Source organism: Heteronotia binoei, chromosome 13 (assembly GCF_032191835.1).
Source record: "Heteronotia binoei isolate CCM8104 ecotype False Entrance Well chromosome 13, APGP_CSIRO_Hbin_v1, whole genome shotgun sequence".
Lineage (NCBI taxonomy): Eukaryota > Metazoa > Chordata > Lepidosauria > Squamata > Gekkonidae > Heteronotia > Heteronotia binoei.
This window is the reverse complement of record NC_083235.1, coordinates 32,550,985-32,570,767: the sequence shown is the minus strand read 5'-3', so window position 1 is coordinate 32,570,767 and position 19,783 is coordinate 32,550,985. Positions and strand designations below refer to the sequence as shown.

The 19,783-nt window shown below is 45.2% G+C and overlaps 1 protein-coding gene across 2 annotated transcripts in view; it reads left to right on the top strand.

The window, feature by feature from the left end:
- The window catches only part of CTDSP2 (CTD small phosphatase 2), a 61,323-nt gene extending 41,809 nt beyond the window's left edge, over positions 1-19,514 (top strand). The window contains exons 2-8 of one of the 2 annotated variants that reach the window (XM_060253396.1): positions 3,602-3,750; positions 4,832-4,870; positions 8,956-9,057; positions 10,850-10,906; positions 14,235-14,327; positions 14,853-15,038; positions 15,801-19,514. In XM_060253396.1, coding sequence (XP_060109379.1) covers positions 3,602-3,750; positions 4,832-4,870; positions 8,956-9,057; positions 10,850-10,906; positions 14,235-14,327; positions 14,853-15,038; positions 15,801-15,926 — 752 coding nt within the window. In that variant the 3' untranslated portion in view covers positions 15,927-19,514. The remainder of the gene's footprint in view (positions 1-3,601; positions 3,751-4,831; positions 4,871-8,955; positions 9,058-10,849; positions 10,907-14,234; positions 14,328-14,852; positions 15,039-15,800) is intronic. The other variant, XM_060253397.1, reaches the window with a different exon arrangement.
- The last annotated feature ends 269 nt before the right edge of the window (positions 19,515-19,783 follow it).

The following is a 19,783-nucleotide window of genomic DNA, read 5'->3' as shown; positions in this document are numbered from 1 at the left end:
AGTCCCCTCCAGCCCCTAGTCCTGATCTGTGGGGTAATGACCACTGCTGAACCGCATGTGCCTGTAGGTACATTAGGCAATGACCTTGAGAAGCTGGGGAGTGAACCTGTGGACAAGGGTTCACAGTGATGGTGCACAGTAGTAGAGACAGAACAGTGCAATGATACTTGGGAAGGAGATGGATGAGGAGTTTTTAAAAATAGGCACATATAAGCACAGAAGCCCATCTTTTGTCATTTGAAGTTAAGGAATTTGAAATGTAGTGCAAACTTGTTGCTGGATATCGGTTGCCAATCAGGACTTGTAGTTATTTGGCTTTGTTGGATTATTGGCTTGAGGGAGCTTCCTAGAAGTTTAGGGGTACAGCTAAAGAATATTCTCTTGTTCTGGGGGGACTGTTCAACCACAGAAATTGACTAATCTCTCTCTCCCCCCACCTCAGTCTGTCAGTCTGTCTCTTTCCCTCTCTCCCAGTGAGAGCTAGCTGACATAAGGATCTAGTTACCTGTTTGCAAAAGATCATTCTACTTTTTTTTTTTTGCAAATAACTGTCATCAATGCCAGAGTTTTGTTGTGCCAACCATCGAGCAAATACAAGTTTCTAGCCATCACAGTACTAGAGAAGCAGCAGAGAACAGCAACTTGTAGGGATGCCAGCTCTGGGTTGGGAAATACATGGAGATTTTGGGAGGGGAGTCTGGGGAGTGCGGGGTTTGGGGAAAGGAGAGACTGCAACCGTGCAATTCCATAGAGTCCATCCTTCAAAGCAGCTGTTTCCTCCAGGGGAACTGATCCTGGATGTCTGGAGACCACTTATCATGGGGGGAAGATCTCCAGGTACTACCTGGAGGCTGGCTATGTAGCAAGTTTTTTGCAAAGGTGAGCTCTAAGCTGATGCACTGCAACTGCCTGCCAGAGGTTTAAGGCCACCTCCAAACACAGCATGTTGCTTCCCTGGGGAGTTGGGAAACCTTTGATGAAGGCAGAGGGAAATGTTTCCTTGGAACAGCTCATCCTCAAGACTTGCTCGAAAAGACAATTCACCCCCTTCCCACCCCTCTACTGTGAGCTGCAGCTGCATTCCCGGATAGATCCGGTTTTACAGAATTTTCTTCCATCACCTTTGCACAGATGATCTGTTCTGACACAAAGCGTCTACAGGTGCACATCTAAGGGAACAAATCCGAGGCTTATCACGTGCAGGCAAAGATGATACACAGGGACTGGAAATCCAGAATGATTGCAGACTGTACCCTGCGACTGGGGCCACAGGGGCATCTCTGCATCGCTGCCTCTTGTTTCTGGACCCCCAAATCCCACTTCTTGAAGCGATGGGTGGTAATGGAATGAGTTCTGTAGATCTACACCGTGGGTAGGGGAAATGTAGCCAGAATCCTGTATTTTTTAATGCAGAATTGCTGCATTTGTTAATTGCAGAATCCATTATTTCTGGTGCAGAATGTTAGACATCTTTCATAGAAATCGTGCCCCTCACAGCACCCACGAAAAGGAGGGCTGCCCTTAACGTTATAACAGAGGAGTCAGTGCCTCTGAAGGTGTGCAGAGTGTATTTGCCCTTACAACAGAGTACTGTTGGACAACCCTTGCTTGAGAGTAGAGGGAAAGAGGCATATGAGGCAACTGCCTTCCTCATATAGGTTTGGGCCCAGCATCTCTTCCAAAAAACAAATTCAGAGCAGGGGGAAAGGAGGCAGCAAGATAAACCCGCCTCTCTCACACACAAGTCACTGTCCTAGCAGGGGAGGAGATTGATGTGAGCAGTAGAAAGTGGGAACATTTGTTCCATGACCCTCTTTATATGACTCTCACAAAAAGAATCTATGGCAGAGCAGGGAATTGATCTCTCCTCTATTCAGATGACAAGTATCCTGGTGAGCAGCTAGCTGCTTATTGCTCCTAATAGTTCTTTAGAACGGTGCTTTCAAGCACCAGATCCCCCTGTGTTCCCTTGTTCTTGCATGTCAAATCCGTACCTCTCTTTCCTGGGCTCTGTCCCCTTGCCTCCACCCCATCTGATTTGATTTCGCCTGCGTTCACCTAGGCAAGAAATCCAGTTTTTGGCATACATTTGGTATACATTTTTGAGCCTGCGTTGCCCCCTGCTGGTCACTCCACATAATCATGGCTTGTAGTGACAAATTTACCTCACTGTGGGGGCTACTAAAATATTTCTGCAGGTTGGTTACTTTCTCCACAAGGGAGGGAGGTGGGCCTGCAGAATGTGTTGTCATGGTAAAGCAAAATGGCTGTAAAAAGATAGGACAATCCATTAGTGGGTGGGTGTTGCTGCTTCATTGTTAGGATGCTATAATCCCAGGGGTATTCCAGGCATTCTTGTGCAAAGTGGGGCTGTGAGGCTGCCTTTCTAGAAATTACACATGGCCACAGGGTGTACGTTTAATCTGCCTGAAGTTTCAGAAAGCAAAAGAAGCCTTGAGCAGGCCTCCCAGTAGGTAGGGCACAGTGAGGTGGCTATCTCTGCCCCATTCTTGATTCCTTCCCATGATTCCTAGTGATCCCCACTCTTCATGTGAGGGTCAGGCCTTATGGTCTAGAAGCAGAGATGAGCAGCTCAGTTTTGAACCTGAGCAGCCTCACGTCTGTGGGTCACGTGGGGTCCTACAGACCACATGTGCCAACTCATGTTTTCCAAGTTGATACTGACATCTGGCCAACTGTACTGGTGCTGCTGAAGTGGACCACAGAGCTTAGGATCACTGGCTCTGGGTTGGGAAATACCAGGAGATTTGGGGGGGGGGCAGAGCCTGGGAGGACAGGGTTTGGGGAGGGCGGGAGGGACCTCAGTGTGGCCTGGTGCCATAGAGTTCACCCTCCAAAGCAGTCTTTTTCTCCATTGGTTATCTGGAGATCAATTGGAGTAGAGAGACATATCCAGGTGCCACCTGGAGGCTGGCAACCCTAACAGCTGACCAGTAGCCTCTGACAGGAGGCCACAGTGACTTGACAGTGGGGAGCTAGACAGGACGTCCTAAGCACAGTGGACCCCCTTTGGAGTCATTGCGTCCAAGTCCATTGGAGCCTATGTACTTGAAAGGGTGTAACTCTCTAGCTCTGCACTGTGATGGCTGTTCCAACTTATTCTGATATGAAGCCTCTAGTGCCAGGGCTGGTGATGGCATACCTTGAGATGAGGCAGCTTCCAGGGAGCATGGCTTCTGGCCATACCCGCTGCCCCTACCCTCCCATGCACACCTTCCCCCCTACCAAATTGCTCACAAGCCTTCCTGCCCCCAATGCTATTGACCATGCACACTGAACAGTGCCTCCAGGGGGAAGGGGGCATATGTGGGGATAGCAGCATTGGTGACAGCAGGGCCCGCAAGTAAGGTGTCAGGGAAGGAGACACAGGCAGAGTTTGGGGTGCAAGCAGGCAGGAGAGGTGGACCCAGGTATTGTCTGCTCAGGGCCCCCAGAGATCTCAGCCCAGGGAATACCAAAACCTGGAACTGGCCCCGCCTTTTGCCTTACCAAAAACAAGCAACCCAAAATGGGTCATCGTACACGTTTGGCAGCTTTCTAGAACCAGTTTGATCTTGGTTGCTGTGCTTGTGTTTTTCAGTCTTGGTGTCCAAATCTTCCCCAAAGAAGCCCCGTGGCCGGAATATCTTCAAGGCGCTTTTCTGTTGCCTTCGCGCACAGAATGTTGGGCAGACAGCCTTTGGCGGAGAGCATGGTCCACACAAGGAGGAGACCAGCACCATTGCCAAGGTAAGCTAAGGCTGAGCTGATCCCCTGGCTGTACTTAGGCAAAGCTAGCAGAATCGGAACTCTTTTTCAGCTGACCTTCTTATTTTCTGGCATCTCACATCTTAGAAGCTGCCCCTTAGGAGACAATCTTTGTCCTAGGCCTCCAACCCCAGAATACTGAAAATCTCTGTCTGTACACAAGGGTCTTTCTGTAGAAATTATTTTTTCTTGTCTATGTCCGCTGTCCTCAGGACCTGACATCCAAATCTGTCATTAGTCCTTTTCCTAATCAGGGTTCTCAGTAATCTTAGTTAGCCTCTGTTTACATCTAACTGTTTTCCTTCGTAACGATCAATTAAGAAATGCCATCTTGAGGCAAATGCAGCTTTGAACACAGCTTCTTCCAAGGCTCTTTAGTATACTGTAGGCCACCCCAGAATGCACTGCTTTGTAAGACGTAGCACAGAACCTGGACATTGAACCAATCTGACTGTATTTATTTCCCTGCATGCACTTATGCTGAGAAGCCATTGCCAATCTAGGCTTCTCGATGCAGCTACAGGCAATAAAATCCAAGGATATAAGTGAGGCAGAAATACATAAGGTTCTTGTAAGTAACTATTCATCTTATAGTCCCATCCTTCTAAGCATAGGCTTAACACCATGGACTTGTTTCTGTGGTTGTGCTTTCCTCCCTTGCATTTTCAAAAAAGAAGCAAAGTTACATAATAAAAATGCCTCTGGTCATGCACAGAGTGTCTTTTCAATGAACCCTGCAGCCACACACTACACTCTTAGAATGAAGGGTTTCTTTCCAAAATGTATGACCAAGTCAAGTCCCGTTTCCCTTGACAATACCTATATTTGAAGCTGTCAGTGTTTGTTATTCCTCCTGCATCACCATTTCAGTCTTGTGCTCGCTCGCTTGCTTTTACCACCGCTGCTACATGCAAGAGCTTTCTAAGGAGGAAATGTGCGACTTCTCTTTAGAGCTTTTAGTGGGTTAGTCAAGAGGCTCTCTGAGCTCTCTGTTGGTAGCATTACCGTCTCTCCTTTTTCATGATACCTACATCTCCGCTCTCCTCTTTTTTCCCCCTTTTAGTCTGATCTGTTGCAGTGTCTTCAATACCAGTTTTACCAGGTATGTTTCTGTTCACAAGCTGGGAGGGGAAATAAAAAATAAATCTGAGTCTTTCCCTATGTTTACTCTGTTCACAATTACACATACCAGCTTTCCACCAAGTTAGGGCCAATTTCAGGTTTTTTTATCAGCTCAAATGTAAAAATCTGGCCCCATTATGCCTTCTGTTGCTGTTTATTTCCTTCATTTATGTCCTGCTCGTCTCCCCAACAGGGACCTAAGGGGACCTACATTGTTTTCCTTTCCTCCATTTTATCCTCAAAATCAGCCTGTGAAGTGGGTTAGGCTGTGTGTGTGTGTGACTGGCCCAAAATCGCCCTTTCATGACAGAGTGGCTTGAGTCCAGCACTCTTAATCACTACAGCACTCTGGAATTTGCTGGCCATGTGAAGGCGACAAGGAGCTTAAACAGAGCATCAGAGCTTTTTTGCCTCTTGATCCGTAAAAGTTCTGACCTTTTCACAATACCCCCATCCTTCGGTTTTGGCTTTTAAAAGTGATGGAATAATTTACTCACAACTAGTCCCATTGTTTTGAATGGGACGCAGTTGTAACTAGTGTATGTTTGGAGCTAATCTAGATAGTAATGTCTTGGAAATGTGGTTTCATTGGAAAAAGAAAACTGAGATTCTTGCAGTCTCAAAATCTACATGCCCATCTACATGGGACTCCTCAGGTGGAGGAGTGGGGAATCAAGCCCTGTTCTCATTGGATAAGAGTCTCTGCACTTAACCACTACACCAAACTGGTTATACTGTACTGTAAGTGGTTCCCTGGAGTGGCTGTCTCCTAGGCTTGCCAGTCCCCAGGTCCCAGCAGGGGTTCTTCCACTTTCCCAGGCTCCTTCCCGTCCCCAGTCAGCTGGCCGGTGGGGGGAAGCCCCACCCCCAGAGGACCATGTGCCTTTCCACCTCCGGAGGTTTCAGCCTCCAATTGAAAGGCTTCCTCTTGGGATGGTGTGTCTGTGTTACTTTGAAGAAGTTGGCAGCAACTCATGAGTAGAGAGGTCAATCCCTTGCTTCAGAGTTGCCAGAAACCGGGGGGGGGGGAGGGAAACGTCTGCTGAGCACTTCATTATTCCCTATGTGGAGATTGATTCTCATAGGGTATAATGGGGAAATGATCTGGAGGTTTCGGGGGCTCTGGGGGAGCTGTGTTTTGAAGTAGAGGCACCAAATTTTCAATATAGTATCTAGTGTCTCTCCCCAAAGTAGCCTCCAAGTTTCAAAACGATTGGACCAGGGGGTCCAATTCTATGAGCTCCAAAAGAAGGTGCCCCTATTCTTCATTATTTCCGATGGAAGGAAGACATTTTAAAAGGTGTGCTGTCCCTTTAAATGTGATGGCCAGAACTCCCTTTGAGTTCAATTATGCTTGTCAAACCCTTGTTCCTGGCTCTGCCCCCAATGTCTCCTGGCTCCACCCCCAAAGTCCCCAGATATTTCTTGAATTGGACTTGGCAACCCTACTGTCTCCACATCGAAAGCCATCTATGCAGTAACTGGCCATGCACTTAGGACAATTTTCTCATGCTACCAGTCACCCCAAGGGGGAAACTGTGGAGAATATTGCTCTGTCTTCTTGTCCCTGAATGGAATTCCTTGCCGCACAGAGGCAGTCTCTTCACAGAGCATGTTAAAGTAGACTCAGCATTGGGAGGGGGTGTGTGGTCAGAGTAGAAATGGTGGGATTTTGTCCGAGGCAAGTCAGAGTAGACATGGTGGGGTTTTGTCCTTCTTCCAAAAATCTTCATAAGATCAGCTTTTCTATTTGCATTCTTGAGGTGATGTACATGTATGGCCTTTTAGCATTGCACCACATCAGAAAATAGCAACCCTACCATTTTCCTATGGGAGGGATTCCAGACAGACACACCCTTGTGGGAAGTGGAATGGAAAAGACTTCACCCTTTCAGTGAGAGGCCTTCATTTAGCCTTTGAGTGAAGAGTAAGTGCAAAGCAATTCACATTGGGAAAACCTCACCACCACCTTCCTATGTAATTTGATAGGATGAGAGTTGGGTTGTGACTGTTCTGAAAAGAGAGCTTAAAGTCATAGTAGAAAGTGCACTGGAAATATCAATGTGCTTGAAGGAGTTGCCAAGGCAAATTCAGTTATCTGGAATGGGGTTGGTAATAAAATGGGATAATATTGTTGTGTATGAGGCTGGGCTACAGTCATATTTAGTATATTGTGTGTCATTCTGGTCACCTTACATGAAGAAAAACTACAGATTGTGCTGGGAAAAGTATAGAAAATGGCAATTAAAATGGCAGGTCTTTATTATGAAGAAAGATTTAAGTAGTTGAGACTTTTAACTTTTACAAAAAGGTTAGCTTAATCTGGGGTTGGATGGCGTTTAGAAAATTATGCAAATGGGGAGAATGAAATGAATTTTCTTTTGTCAGAACAATGGATTTCAGGGTTACTCCATAAAGCCAATAGACTGCTGATTTAAAATAAAACCCTTGGAATGGGTTTCCACAAGTGATAGCCACTACTGTAAATGACTGTCGTCTCCTCTTGGGCTGTAGCAGATTCTGCCTCTTGGGCAAAATCTGTATGTTTACTCATTGTGTATGTGAGGGAATCTTCTGGAATCCCATCTTCCACACAACAGATGAAACCAGAGGAGCCCAGCCCTTTCCTTCTGTCTTGTTACCATCCAAAGAGTGTACAAAAAATAGATGCTTCCCTCTCCCTCAACCTGTGCCACTTAATATTTTCCTGCACAATTGATGGTTTGGTCTTGTTTCAAAGCATTATTTTTTCTTTTAAATTTGACCCAAAGCTTAGATTCTGAAATGAAATGAAAAATAATATTTTAAAAGGAAAAACATGATGATTATCTGGGGGGATGGGAGTCCTAAAAGCAGCTCAGTTGCATGCCATCCTATTTAAAATGATTTTATGATAATAGCATGTTATCAAGGGCAGAAAGATTTCCAACTGTGGAGCATGACTTTCTTGCCTCCCCCTCTGTACCCCAAATCCCCCTGAAGAGAACAGCAGAATATGCTGGGGGTGGGGGGGAGGAGCTGCAGTTGGAGTGGACAGGAGAGAAAGTCGTGCTCTGCTTATGGAAATCCTTCCATCCGAAGAAACACTCCACTGTGTTAGATCCAACCCAAGGAGCTCACCTGTCAGTCTGCATTTACATTGTTCACACCTCCAGGATTATTGAGCTGGGAGGGAGTAATGCAAACAGAAAGGTGTCTGTAGTCTGTCGCTTTTGACAGTAGATTCATTACAAACCTCAGGCACCATTGCTGTATAGCTGTCATCCTGTATTATAAAGAAAACTGTTTAGAAGTTGATATTTTACATTAAGAGGGAGTGATTTATCAAATAAATCTTTTTTTTTAAATCATGACTTAAAAGTTGGATCAGTCAAAGGGTAGTTTTGCGCATGGCACCAGTACAACTTGTGTGCCTTCTGTAAAAGTGCATGAACCCTCTGAAACAACCCTGGCTTGGAGGGAAAAAGACATGAGGATTGGAACCTTAGACCAGGAGTAGGCAATTGCTGGCATGTGGGCCAAACAGCAGCCATTTTGCTCAGTCTGCGCAGCCAATTCTCTGGCCAGGCAGTCAAAGGAGGAGCCCCTAGTGCTTCTGGGATCACTTCTGGGGTCAGCAATATGACAAAGGTTATGGGCATGATTTATGCCTTGTCATAGTTTTCTGGACTTATGCCCACTAGCCAAGTCTCAGGTGAATCTCTGAGGAGCTGGCAGTGCCAGTGAGGTTTGCTTCCAGTGCATCTGGTAAGGCCAGATCCTATTTCTTCTTCCCCTTCTTCAGGCACAAAATCTTCACAGGTAGATGTTGTGTGTTTTTCTGGCACTCAAGCCAAAAAGGTTGTCTAGTCCTGCCTTAGATCATAAGAAACCACATATATCACTCACATAGTTATAGAAATTTCATATGAGCCATACAAAAGGCTTATACTTTAGCCCATTTATTAGGGCCACATACTTTATTGTCCACTGGGCTTGAGGCACATTAATTTTACTACAGTGACATTCCTACAATGACATGGCTTAAGGTCTTCCTGGTGGTAAAATGTGTGTCTCTTCTTCTAGATTCCTGGAACGTGTCTTCTCCCTGAGGTGACTCAGCAGGACAAGGGCAGAATCTGTGTAGTGATCGACTTGGATGAGACCCTTGTTCACAGTTCCTTCAAGGTGAACCCCATGAGATGTTTTCTCCTTTCTGCAGTGGCGGGTAGAAGACCAAAAAGAAAGTGGCAAGGCACCAGTTACAAAAAAAAGCTCAGGACAGGCTTTTGATAATTATCAAATTGTGTAAAGGGGTAATGATTCACTGAGGAAGAACTCTGCAAAGAGGCGAAGTTGGGTTCTTAGAATGAAAGAGGACAACCTCAACCACCTTGAGTCCCTCACAAAGCTTTCTTTACAGAGGAACCAGGTGATTATAATTTTTTTTAAGTTAGATAATGTCTGTGGAAGCTAGAATGATGGGGTTTAAATATTTTCTCATTTGAATAAATTATCTCGGAAACAGCCTTCTGTTACTATAAAATAAAAAGATGAGATGTACACCATTCTTCCTGGGACTGGAGAAGAAGCTCAGGATGGCTTCCATTTTGGTTCTTAAATATGACTTCCATACTTTAAAAATGCCCTCAGACCATCAGACTCCCAGCCCTGCCTTGTTCATGTTGTGAACACTTTATGTACCTTCTGAATCTGGGGAACCACTATGAACACAGTTGAGTTGTAGAATAAGTAAGAGTCTAGTAGCACCTTTAAGACCAACAAAGATTTATTCATGGTATAAGCTTTTGTGTGTTACATACAGCACCTGTAAGAACAATATATTGGTAACAACATGTAATGATTGTCACCTTCATGCTTGAGGGGAGGCGAACAGGTATCTTAAAGTTAACTTTCCCACAATTAGAAAAGATTCTCTTACACACTTATCTCCTATTTTGACATTTTTATTGCGTCGAATATTGTTTCCCCTTAATTGGATCCATACAGCTGCTGACCCTGTGCACTTGGCCTGTTGTCCCTGCTTTGTCTCAGGATGTCTACATCATGTTATATGCTAATTCCTTTTTTTTTCAATCCTGTCTATTGATTTGAATGTTTTTCTCCCATTTCATTGTATCTGAAGAGAAGTGTGCATGTAACACACAAAAGCTTACACCATGAATAAAACTTTGTTGGTCTTAAAGGTGCTACTGGACTATTACTATATCCTGTTGCTTCAGACCAACACAGCTGCCCACCTGGATCTATTTTCATGGAATGCAGTTGAGTTTTGTCATTGATTCCGATCAACAGACCTGAAGAAGATATAAGAAGATGTCAGCTCTGGGACTGAATAGGAAGCAGGACAGTGGTAGTTTAAAAACAGGACAGCAGAAGCTTAAAATATGGGGTCAAACTGACCTGGAGAAGTTGAGGGAAATGGATAAAACCTTGTTTTCAATTTTCCACAATTCAATACACCTCACAGTTCTCAGTCTTCCAAAATCAATAGCACTGTGGTGTGTTTGCCCCTTACTTGTAATTTCTTTTGTAAATTGCAGTGAGTGTTGGGGTCATAAGTTAAAACTGACAAATTTTATCTCCGTGGTGTCTTTGCTACTGTTCTGTACCTTCTGCGCCAAAGCAAAATAGAGGGTTGGCTTTTTTCTTAGCTGTTGCCATATTCAATGCAACCCTAAAAGGTTTTGTTGTTAGTGTTTCTCTGACTTTGGGGTCTATTTGACTCCCACATCAGACGAGTAAAGAACATTTTTGGTTTGGACAGGGAGCAGGAATAACCCAACTAATCAGTGAATCAGATGTAGAATGCACTGCTTAAATAGATGTAAGTGTCATTTAAAATGTGGATCACAAGAGCAGAAACCATTAAATAGCAAGAATATTGTGGAAAGACATTGGTGAGGTGCAGAAATCAGAGTTTCCAAAAGTAACACAAGTTTTCAAAAAATTTCCACAGCCAATCAACAATGCCGACTTCATAGTGCCTGTTGAAATAGAGGGGACAACCCATCAGGTAAGCCTGTTCTTACTTGTGTGGGGGGGTTGTGCCTGTAGGGCTTTCAGCTTGATTCGTTCTAGAATCAGATGGCCAGTTCCATGTTGTGAACCATGAAGAAGGAGCACTCCATTCAAGTGCTGAATAAAGAAGAGGCAGAAAATCCATTTGGAAGGTGCCTGCATGCAGAGCTAACAGGAGGTCCAAGAATGTCAGCTATTCACCGGAAAATCCATTCCATGCAGGCTCCAGCCTGGTTCAAGTAATCCAGGATAGGCTGTTACCAGGCAGCACGGCCTATTCTTGATTACTTGTTTCAGGAGGTGGCCCATAGACCCCTGGAGATGAAGTCAGCTATGAAGCAGCTGGGAAGAGAGAAATGCAGCCAGATGAAGAATGGTGGGGAATGAATCTGGAAGTGTCTCTGGAATGCCAGCTTCCATTAGAGGATATGGAAATTGCATCCTTTCTTCACTACAGTGTTGGTGGCAGCCATTAACGCACAACCCTGCAGTCACATTTATTGAAAATGCACTAATTGAACCAAACCGTAATGGGCACCGTGCAGTTATTTCCTTATTTGTCAGCCAGGAGAGGTCTTATTTCGCTTAAAAGATCTGGCAGCTGTGCTGGAGCACTCTATAATTACAAAGGCAGAGAAATATGGAGGCCGCGGTTTTGCTCTGGGTAAATCCATAGCTAGAGTGTTACCTGGTAGGCTATTCGCTACGTCTTTGGAGCTGGCAAGCTGCTATGAACATTGTCCATATAGCTGATCCTCAAAGCAGACAGTTAAAAACAAGGAAGAATGGGAAACAAAGCTATAGTTTGCAGTTCAGTAGATGCCAGAATCAGGAATCCCAGTGTCTCATCTCTCATGGTGCCTACCACACTCTAGTGAGGTGACCTGTGGATCTTCCATTCCTTCCCTTTACCCAATTGCTGAAGAGAAAGCTGGGTAGAGTGGCTTTGCGCTTGCCTCTGTCAAAGGCCAGATTCTGCAAGTGTAAAGTTATTGGCTTCCTCTTAACTCTTCTTTGTTGCACCAGTAGAAATGAGATTGTACTGATCCCTTCTCTCATTGGTGCACCAGATATGCCAGCCATTGACTGTATCGATGCACAGGGCATAGTTGGAAGGAAGGAAATTGACACAGGTTAGCATGTGGCACTCCTCACCTGACAGGAATGCCATTTCTGTTGTTTTTCCATAACTGCTCTCACTCGGCAATGAGCTCCTTGAAAATCAGGTCCGAGATAACAGTTCCCACAATTCATAAAGGCTAACTCCAGCCATCTGTGGGGGATTACGGGGTTGGATAGAATTGGGGAGTAGATTCAAGGAAATAATATTATTACTAAGGAGCAAGCAGAAGGGCCATGAGGAGTTAGTATCAATTGGTATCAATACCTTCAAGTTTGGAACTTGGTCCACTCTCTTCAGAGGAAAGAAACTATTAGATATGAACTTATGCCATTTGAGGTCCTTCTTAAAGAAGAGGGCAAAGGTGAGAAAGGTTTGCTTTCTAAAATATATCATTTAATTGACTCCCTTCACTCGAATCCACCCTCTTATATTAAACGTTGGGATTTAATGCTATCTCAAAGGCTAGATGAAAGCGATTGGGAAATGATCTGGAACTCCCCTTCCATCAAGGTTAAATGCATTGGTATTCAACTCCAATTTTTTAAAAAATGTATTCACTTTGGTATTTAAACCCTGTCATGATAAGTAAAATCTCTAGGGTCTCAAGTCCAGATTGTTGGAGGAATAGTAAAATTAAAGGCTGCCCGTATCATATGTGGTGAGAATGTACAACAGGGGAGGGACGGTGGCTCAGTGGTAGAGCATCTGCTTGGTAAGCAGAAGGTTCCAGGTTCAATCCCTGGCATCTCCAAAAAAAAAAAAAAAGGGTCCAGGCAAATAGGTGTGAAAAACCTCAGCTTGAGATCCTGTAGAGCCACTGCCAGTCTGAGTAGACAATACTGACTTTGATGGACCAAGGGTCTGATTCAGTATAAGGCAGCTTCATATGTCCATAGTGTCAAATTTTTGGAACAAAGTGATAGAGCAAATAAAATTGATATTCGACCTATTCATTCTGGTAGACTTTAGACTTTTTTATTTGATATCTGGCCAGGTAAGTTGGTGAGTAAAGATCAGAAATCTTTAATCTTGACAATGTTGGCGATAGCTTGTATGACAATCGCTAAAAATTGGAAACCTCCACCCCCACCCACTATTGAAATGTGGTATAAGTTATGGGACCAGTATGTAATGAGAAAGACAATGAATAATGCTTTTTTTTATAATGATACTGATTTGGCTATAGATTTTGATCTACTTTGGACCTCAGTTCTTGAATTCTTTGGGAAAATTTCTTTTTTGCTTAATAGAATGGATTATAGGCTATTTTTGAATTCTTAATACCTAGCATACTATGTACTGTTTTTGTAAATTGTTTGTTATTGGCATCCAGTGGTTTAAATTACAGTAGGTTTTTGTATGTTTGATTTATATTTATTTATTTTCCCTATGCTCCCTTTTGTATTGGATTAGAACTTGTATCCATCTCATTTTTTCATTGTGTCCTTGAACCCCTCTCATTTCTTTGTTTTTTTTCTGTAAAATCCTTTATGAATTGAATAAACTATTTTCCTATTTTTTAAAAAGGGGGCTGAGATAAAGGTCTGAGTTTGACCCTGTGAAATGGGGCCTCCAGTCCTCTGTTAGTCTTTGCATGGACTTCAGTGAGCTTTTTATCTGCCCGCATTATGGGGAAGGCGGCCAACTGGATTACTGCAGGATGGTTGTGAGGAAGAACAGAAGAATAAAATGCAACTGGCCTTGAGCCTTTGGTTACTTCTGCATGGCGATCACTCCCGCTCCCAGGCTCACATTGAGCAGAAAACACGGGCTCTCAGACTATGCACATTTGCCCAATAATGCAAGCATGAGTAATGGTGGAAGGGGAATATTTTGCAGCTAGAAGAAAGAGGTGTGTTTATCTGTATCTTTGCCTGCTGCTTGCCCCTTGCAACCACCCTCCCAAGCAGCCATTCCTGGTCCCCCCCCCCTTCAAAACAAAAATCCTGGGAAATGTCTGGAAAACTGCCTGCAGGGAGAATTGGTGGGGAGAAATGAGTGAGGGGAAAGTTAAGCATCCTTCCTGTCTGCAACACTCTTTCTTTCCCATCCCTGTTATTCAGCAAATGTGAGGCTGGGACTTCCTGTTTTGTTGGCATAGCATGTAGTAAGTTCACCCGTAAGGTGGGTTATGACTTGTGTGAGTATGAAAAAGTGCTTTTTCTGTGTTGTCTGCTGACCTCTGCTGCTGCTTTCCCAGGTGTATGTTCTGAAGAGGCCATTTGTAGACGAGTTCTTGAGGCGGATGGGGGAGCTGTTTGAGTGTGTGCTCTTCACGGCCAGTCTAGCTAAGGTGAGCAGAATGAGGAGGGCCTTCTTTGGGTTTGGGGGACTGAGTTAGTGCTTCAAGGCAAGAAATTTAAGATAATAATAAATATATATATTTTTAAAAAGCAAATTCTGCACCAAGGAATGCTAAATACTTTAAACCTGAATAAATGATTCAATTTTGACATGTTTGCATATGTTTATTTTTATTTTATTTTCATTGTCTTATTTGGTGCTCCTATCCCTAGTGAGGAGCAGGAACCTGTGCAGACTTCTGAAATAAATCCTCAACAACTGACCACTACAAAGTCCTGCTGAGCCCTTCTCTGGCTTTTGGAATGGTGTTGGACATCATTAATGTGCTTAAACTTTATCTCCAAAGCCTTGAAGGCTAGATATCTTTTTTAAAAATGCTGGATTCTGCACTTGTATGATCTGCACTTAAAAGTGGGTTCCATTCACAGGGGATTCACCTGCCCTTTATTTGGGATTTTTTGCTTGTGTGCTGAACCCTAGTGTGATCTGCTCTGTTCTCACTCTCTCTGACCAGTATGCTGACCCAGTAACTGACCTGCTGGACAAATGTGGAGTCTTCCGAGCCCGCCTCTTCCGGGAGTCATGCGTGTTCCACCAGGGCTGTTACGTTAAGGATCTCAGCCGGCTGGGTCGTGATTTACGCAAGACCTTAATCCTGGACAATTCTCCTGCCTCCTATATCTTCCACCCGGAGAATGCTGTGAGTCTCCCAGCATTAGAGGTCTTTAACCTATGGGTCAGGTGCATTATGATTCCCTGGTTTTGCTGCTTTTTGGAAGGCCCTGCCACTGGGGTGCATGTTTTGAGAGCACGGGCCCCATGCCTCCTTCCTCCCTTTGCAGGTATTAAAACAAATTCCCCCTTCCCTCTCCAGAGTCATATCACCTCAGAGGCATGTCTCAACCAATGAAGGGAAGGCAAATTGTCTTCCCTTCACTCCTGGAAGCGTGCCGCCACTGTGGCACAACTAGGGGAGAGAAGGGGAAGCATTTAAAAATGCTCCCCTTCATATACCCGAACCAGTTTGGGAAATGGAGAAGTTCATGTAGGTTTGCAAACCATGGTTCATGAAACCCCACGAACCTGGAACCTCCATTTTCCTTGTTTGTGTCTAGCCCTACATTCAGGTCCTCTTGGACTCGAATCTAGTTCTTCTACCACAGACCAGCTCAGTTACCCACAACTATTTTCTTTTCTGTCAAGAAAAAGGGGGCTGTCTTATAACTTTGACTCAAATACGAGTATGTACTGTGATTTTCTTTTTAAAAAATTAACCCTTATATATAGTATTTAAGGGGCAATCATTGTACATTTGCATACAGTGTACAAATATGTCCAATAATAAACTTGTGTGTAAGATTTCATCTTCCTTTCAGAACAATAACAGTGTCTTCTTGTTGTCACCTGACAGGGCCTCAGGCACTGCTGGCTGACTTGTCCTCTTCCTCCAACTCCCTTGCAGGTGCCAGTGCAGTCTTGGTTCGACGACATGGCGGACACGGAGCTGCTGAACCTGATCCCGATTTTTGAGGAGCTGAGTGCAGCAGAAGATGTGTATACCAGCCTTGGCCAGCTGAGGGCGCCCTAAGGCCCTCCGAGTCCTATACCTACAGGGGAACTTTTCTTTCACTCAGTGCCTTCAGTAGTGGCCTGGATGGGTTGGGGAAAACCAAGCTGGTGTTTTTCCCCTTGACCCTATCAAAAGGCAGATGCAAGGACTTTGGAGACAATAACCTGCCTGGCCACCCAATGGGGCAGGGCTAGTGCTTTTTGCAACCAGGGTATTGCTTAGACCGGTGAACCTCTGGCCTCTTCCATTCAACAGTAGGGGGGCCATACAGGACAGATTTCCCATCCCCCAATAGCTCTCATTATCTATGCACTGTGAGGAGACAGGGAGCCATGGAGAGGATGCGCCATTTCCCTGTGGGCTATGATTCTTTCCATCACCCTTTCACATGCTGCAGGATTTTTAGTTCAGGTGTGGCTCAGCCTTCCCTCCAAGCAAGGCCAAACAATTTGGCTGAAGATTTTAAAAGCTCTCTGCCTCCTGCTTCCCTTGAGAGGACGGCCTAACCCAGGCCTTGAGCTGCAGCCATGTGAGGCCTAGCGTTTCTACCTTTTCCTCGCCTCACGGTCAGGGCAAAGCGCCTATCTAAACTCTCCAGTACTTCTGTCCCAGCCAGGTGACCTCATGCGGTATCCTCAAGCAGGCAGTCTCTCGAAGGAATAGGAGGGAGGCGCTTACCTTGTCTTTGATGCCTGCCTACAGATTAAAAAAACTTTCTCAAGCTCCAGCCATTTTTATGAGGTCTACTGTTTCACCGTTCCCCCTTCAGAATAGCTAAGCTCACCCTTTAGGGGCCATGGCCTTTAGTTATGCCACGGACCTTGGGGAAACCCAGTAAGTTTCAGTACACTCCCCTGTGCTTCAGCTGTGCCTCCAGGTGAAGAAGAGCAATGTCCTTGTCCATCCCCCTGAAACCCTTCCTACATCAAAACAGTGTTGCCGCGTAAAGTCACAGACTTAGTCTAAGCTGCTGACTTGCCAGCTAGCACCCCACTCCTCCAACGACACTCCATCTTAGGTTCAGAGCTGCATTACAGATATTCCCAGGTTCCTGCTCTGGCGTTGCTTCTGGGGGAGACTAAGCAATATCTCTGCCTTAAACTGCACCCGATTTGCAAGCCACCACACGAATGGACTGTCACAGTGCTGTCAGTTCTTCCACTCTTGTTTGGTGTGGGCTCTAGCCTACAACATAGAGTGGGAATTTTGCCCACAGCCAGATGAGACTTTTTGCCCACAGTCGGCTTCCCTGCCACTCACTTACCTCCTCCGATGGGGCCCGAGCACACTGGACGTGGCAATCTGCTTTCCTCTCAGGACTCATTCCAGGCTCCATCACTGTCACTTGAAAGCCCAGCCCTCCGGGTGGCCTCAGGGAATAATTGACTTGTGGCTTAGAAGCTGGGGGAGGGGTGCGTCATTTCCAATGTACACATACTATAGTCTGCTCCACACTGATCGCCTTGAGTCTCTGGGGGAGCAAGGGAAGATGCTGCGTCTCACTTGGTGTTTCTGTGCCCTAAAGCTGCTGACAGCAAGTGAACATGCCTCATGATCTTTTGGGGAGTGGAGTCATGCCTCAGTTGAGGCCTGGGCCTCAGAGATCTGACTAGGCCAGCCTGCATGCATCATTCATCTTCTGCTGCATTTTCTTGAGAAACCAAATGCAGACCGGGGAGTGGGGGTAGTTGCGTTTGTTGTTAATGTTTATATGCCAGAGGGACTTTCCTCATCCACTTTTTCTCCTCCCTTCCAGTTGTGCTGGAGAATGGTACAGTCTGCCTTCCCTGGTCTCACCTGCTGTGTTGTGAATGAATGCTTTCAAAGTGCCATGGTGGTGGGGGGAAACGAGACAATGAAATATGACACTAAACCAGCTTGCTTTTCTTTTCCCCTTTCCCTCCCATAAGCAATACATTGCAAGTGAACTCCGCGTTTAGCAATTGGGGCTGGGGGAGTCAGATACCACGTTAAAGTGCTGTTCCCTCCCCACCTTCTCTATGGTGCTGCTGACTCACTGGCACTCCAGTGAGGAGGGAAGCTGTAAGTCAGTTCATCACCTGGATTCAGGATACTCTCAAGGACCAAACATTTAAGGCTTGCTATTGGTCAAGTAAACAGGATAGCTCTTAGCCTGGCCAAAGTGCTGCTTGAAGTTTCATCATAGTTTTAAAGTGTGCTGATTGGCTACTGGTCGACTTCTGACTCTTGGGTGTGCCTGTGCACATGTGTGTATGTATGGGGCTAGGCCTCAACCAATGTTTGAGAGGAATCTGCTACCAACACCAACTCCTTCTTCCAGTACCCCACATCTGCCCCTCTCTTTTGCCTCAGCTGCTGTTGGGGGAACTGGAGAGGAGGTGTCTCCAGCTTTTCAAAGCAGAGTTTCTTTTTCTGGTTCAATAAGCTGCTGTTTCTCTCCAAGGCAGAAACACACCTTTGAACCTGTTGCAAAGTTAATGAGTGTAAGGAAGAACAAAAGCCTTTTGTCTCCTTCCTGGTTGAGTCCATGGTCACAGTTATGGCCTGTCAGATGAGGAGAAATTGCCTCTTTTCTGCCCCTCCCATCTGCTGGCAGCTGTCTGCATCTCTTGACCAAAGTGGTGCTGGCTGACAGGCCCCTCAGAGTGCTAAGCGACAAGGCTTCCATCTGAGGGGAAACGTTACACGAGCAAATGACACTCCAACAGTGTTGTTCACTCCTAGACAGCCAGAAAACCCCGTACCCTTGCCAGACCCACCCCAGCACCAAATATTGGGTTAATGTTTGACTGAGGTAACCAGGGTATCCCCCTCCCCCTTCTCCCAATAACATAGTGAATCCATGCCACTGATGTGTGGTGGGACCTTCATGAAACTGTTTAAAAAAAAAAAACCCTGAAGGAGTCCAACGCAAGATGAACTTGGATACCACCACTGTTTTGTGTAAACTTGCTTTGTCAGAAAGATGTTGAGGGAATAGTTTGTCAGGTGATGGATCTCTTCAGATGATCCCACTGTGGGAGGGGGGAGACTTGGGTGAACTCACTCTTAAGAGGCCACCTGTCTCCTTAAGCCTAACACACACCAAACCTCCCCCCGCCTGCCCTGGAAACATACACACACGAACATACTTTAATAGCCATAAATGATGAACCTGGGTCCGATTGCCAATGTTGGGATTGTGCCTTGATCAAACCCAGCTGGTGGGTTTAGGGTGAAATGACCAGCCAAGAGGCGGCTCTAGCACTTAACAAGGGAGGTGCCTTTTGCAGGGGGGGTAAGCATCCCCCCCACCAAAGCTGCTCCATTTGCTGACTTGTTCCTCTTGCTTCCTGGGGAGATTCAGTGCCCTGTTTTATACTGAGAGTTGTGGCTGGTGGTGTTTTAAAAAACCAAGTCCCGGGCTTCCTCTTCTCTCCCCCTTTGTGTAAAGACATCAGTTGCCTTTGTTACATGTTCTCACTTGCTGGGTTTTTTGTTGTTGTTTTTTTTTAAAAAAACTATTTTAATTGAAAAAAAAAATCTCAAAACTTGAAGCTGGTGCTGCCACCATTTCGGTCTCTTTCTATTTTTGGAATCTTTGTATTAACTGCAATTTAAAAAAAATAAAAAAGAGTAAATGTATGTCCAGTTTTTTTCTCTTAAGCCTTGGAGAAGGCCGGGATCTGTTCTGTGTTGTTGGGAGGCACCACAGAACAGCTTTAGTTATTGAGCAAGTAACCTGTGAAGCACTTTAGTTTTGCCTCGCTGCCATGGGTCAATAAACCCTCCCCTCAAACCTTGTGTGTCACACAGGACCACTGTGACTTCAGGTGAAGGATTCTGTGTGAAATGAATCAGCCACTGCAAATCTAACACCACAAAAGGAACGATGCCCAGTGTTGCCTCCCACA